Source organism: Purpureocillium lilacinum, assembly GCF_023168085.1.
Source record: "Purpureocillium lilacinum CBS 284.36 DNA, scaffold_8, whole genome shotgun sequence".
NCBI classification, from domain to species: domain Eukaryota; kingdom Fungi; phylum Ascomycota; class Sordariomycetes; order Hypocreales; family Ophiocordycipitaceae; genus Purpureocillium; species Purpureocillium lilacinum.
The window spans coordinates 1,434,140-1,437,137 of NW_027072118.1; the positions used below are offsets into that span (position 1 = coordinate 1,434,140).

General features: G+C 55.3%; 2 protein-coding genes across 2 annotated transcripts; both read left to right on the plus strand.

Moving 5' to 3' along the window:
* Nucleotides 1-668: 668 nt before the first annotated feature.
* On the plus strand, nucleotides 669-1,169 carry PLICBS_010177 (uncharacterized protein; the record flags this gene model as incomplete). The annotated part of the gene is made up of 1 exon (XM_065601873.1): nucleotides 669-1,169. One exon carries the CDS (start codon nucleotides 669-671, stop codon nucleotides 1,167-1,169), a length of 501 nt encoding a protein of 166 aa, XP_065457945.1.
* Nucleotides 1,170-1,240: 71 nt separating this feature from the next.
* PLICBS_010178 (uncharacterized protein) lies at nucleotides 1,241-2,140 on the plus strand (the record flags this gene model as incomplete). The annotated part of the gene is made up of 1 exon (XM_065601874.1): nucleotides 1,241-2,140. The coding sequence occupies one exon, from the start codon at nucleotides 1,241-1,243 to the stop codon at nucleotides 2,138-2,140; it is 900 nt and encodes a 299-aa protein (XP_065457946.1).
* Between the last annotated feature and the right edge of the window lie 858 nt (nucleotides 2,141-2,998).

A 2,998-nucleotide genomic window follows, 5' to 3' on the forward strand; every position in this document is an offset into this window, starting at 1 on the left:
TGGCAAGTGAGACTAATTAGAATATGGATCTCGCCCCGGACACTTTCCTCGCGGCTCGCGAACGTGAATAGAACCCTGCACAGTAGTACGGCCCCCACGGCATGCCTTTATCTACGTTTTCACTCCATACCCTGAATGTCCCTGATGACACATCCACCACTTCTCCAGCGAACACCAGATTGTGCGCCGTTGAATGCCTGTCTTGCGCCAACCCTCTTTTCGGCAAAAGCAACGTTTGTCTTGGACCCTTTTCCATTACGATATGGCAATTGTCGATTGGTGGCGTCAATGGCCTCCCGATATAAGTTAGCTCTCGGAGTTCCTTCTTCCTGCCTACCGCCTGCCACGACACCCACCTTCATCGACCGTTCAGCTCCATGACCAACAGGGACGGCACCTGGTCGTCGTCCAATGGCACCGACCCACTCAGGACGGTTCAATCCATGGTCCAAGACCAAAGCGCGGAGACACCAACGCACTTGTGCATGCCCCTCCCTTTTTGTAAGACACTTCCCCATGTCCCCCACCACCCGTTTATCGACCCTGAGCAAAACCTCTCACCGCTGCGCTCTTGCCTGTCTTTTCGCTTCACTCTGTAGAGCCTTAAAGGCGTAGACTACCGGCCGCACATGGCCTTCCCACAGTATTTATGGTCACCGCTTCAAACAATGGCTGCCACTCAGCAACATCAGAACACACCCTCCCTCGGACGGAAGCCCTTGGAGAGCCAGAAGTATGTCGGCGGAGATATGTCCATGATGGCCTTTGTCCGGCCCGCCGCTATCCCCAGCAGATTCGCATATCCGGACGAGCATCTCGTCAAGGGCCTCAACGCCGAGACCCTCGCCAAGGTTGACCTCCCTAGTCCCCAGTGGCTGTCCACGCCAGAATATGCCTCAATCTTAGGAGACTCCGATTCCCTCTCGCCGTCCATCTTCTTCAGCCTCAATATCTCGTTGTACAACCAGCAGATAGACGCGTCCGACTGGGCAAACCAGTTGTTTTTCATGACCGGACGTGTGCACCCGTACGCCTTGACCTGGGAGCTCGAGCAACGAGATGGCTTCGACTCGGACGACGACAATATCGCTGAATACACTGTCCCTGCTTTTGTTGTGCGCGATCACAGTTTCCAGCCGTGGGTCCCCTTCTGCCGCCCACTACGGTAAATGGTCCCTTGACCGGTTTATCTAGTGTGTTACCTCGCCCTCTCCGCTCCTCTACCGCACAGCCGACAATCATGCCCATTGTCTCCTTCACTGGACCAGTCGTCGGCTCCGGCCTTGAACTTCTCCATGCCGATGCCGCCGCCGCCTTCGACGAACCACAGCTAAAGTGCTGTGGCTTTGTACAGCTCTCGACCTTTGTGTCTCCCGGTATACCCGAGAAAACGCCATTCAAAGGCTTTCACCCTTTCCAAGTGTTTGTCATCTTTCCCGTTCATGCTAATCCCTGGACGTCGCTCTGCAAGAAGATGGCTCAGAGGCGTGTCTCCCAATTTCAGCCCGTAGCACCCTTTACCTGCACCGGTAAGGTGGCCGGCCTTCTGGCCCATAGACATATGCGGCAACCCCCGGCTTTCGAACAGGACTACGTCTTCATTGTCGTCCCCGATACTTGGACCTTCCTCGACAAGGCCACTTTCAATCAGCCGCCCACGGCCCAGGTCACTCCCGCGACCCCGAAGCATGCCCCCTCCAACGCGTCTGAATACGACAACGCCATGGCGCGCTTTACTTCGACCAAGAAACGCAATCGCGCGGCTGAAGATGCCACTCCCGTCACACCCAAGTCTTTGCCCCCGGCCCCCGCTGGCACGTCCACCATGCGACCACGTCTCATCTCTGAGGAGACCCCGACAAAGAAGCCGCGCTTGTCGTCAGCGCCTTCGACCATCATCGCCGCTTGTACCAGCGATCAGTCACTCTCCCAAGACAGTTTCGACGACGATGAAGACATCGGGGATGACGACGGCGACGAAGACACCATGGGCAACGATGACGATGACACTTCCACTGCCGAGCCCCTCCACGGCAGCAACAGTGCTACTGGCCATGGCCCGCCCGAAGTCCCAACATCCGACATGCCGAGGCCTCACCGCAATCGCCAGCCCCCTAAGAAATACCCCGAGGCCGTTTAGCGCATTGATAAGAAGGAAACAAGTCAAACCAGACCTTCATTAAATATCAGCCATATATATTGGAATACATCATAGTTACTCTTCTCACCACGTGCCTTTGTCGTGACGAGCAATCTTCTACACTTTCCTTGCCCGACTACGGCCTATGCCGCTTGCAAACCGTTTTATGAATCTTCCAATCCGCCCTCTGGTGCTCCCTGTTACAATACCCCACTGTTAAACATCCTCCACACTTCTTCACCCCCGTCGCCTTCCCACAAACTTTACAAAATAGACCCTCCCTGCAGAGACCCGCACCATTGTTGGCATCTCGCCTGATCTCTCCCATGATATCCCCCAATTCTTGTCGTATCGCCATCTCGCACGCTCCCTGCTCACACACCGCACAGACGTAGACCCCAATGGCCGGGTCGCTCACTCTATGCAGCCAGGACATTGTGTGTTGCAGAACATCTGTTGCTCTGGATCCACAACTTTCGCACCATGCGCCCGATGCATCTCGGCAAGCCTGAGCCCGTGCCTTCACGATGGGAGCCACTGTAGCCACAATCTGTTCATCGTATGCACTTCCGCCTCCGCTCAATTGGCTTTGACGGACAAGGTCCTGCGGAATGTCGTGCATAAAGCGTAATGTTTTCTCGCCGCCATTGCAGTAGAATTCGAAACGTATGGGCATAACCGCCATGACTCGGCAGGTAAGGTCAATGGCCCGTTACATAGAACATGCGTGTTGGCCTTGGACGCCCATCTGGCTTCTTCTCCACACTTTATCAACCTTCTTTCTCCTGCCATGGCTGTATTTGCTTTTTTCCTCCAACACGTAGCAGCACCCCATTTGCCCACCGGCGACAGAGAATC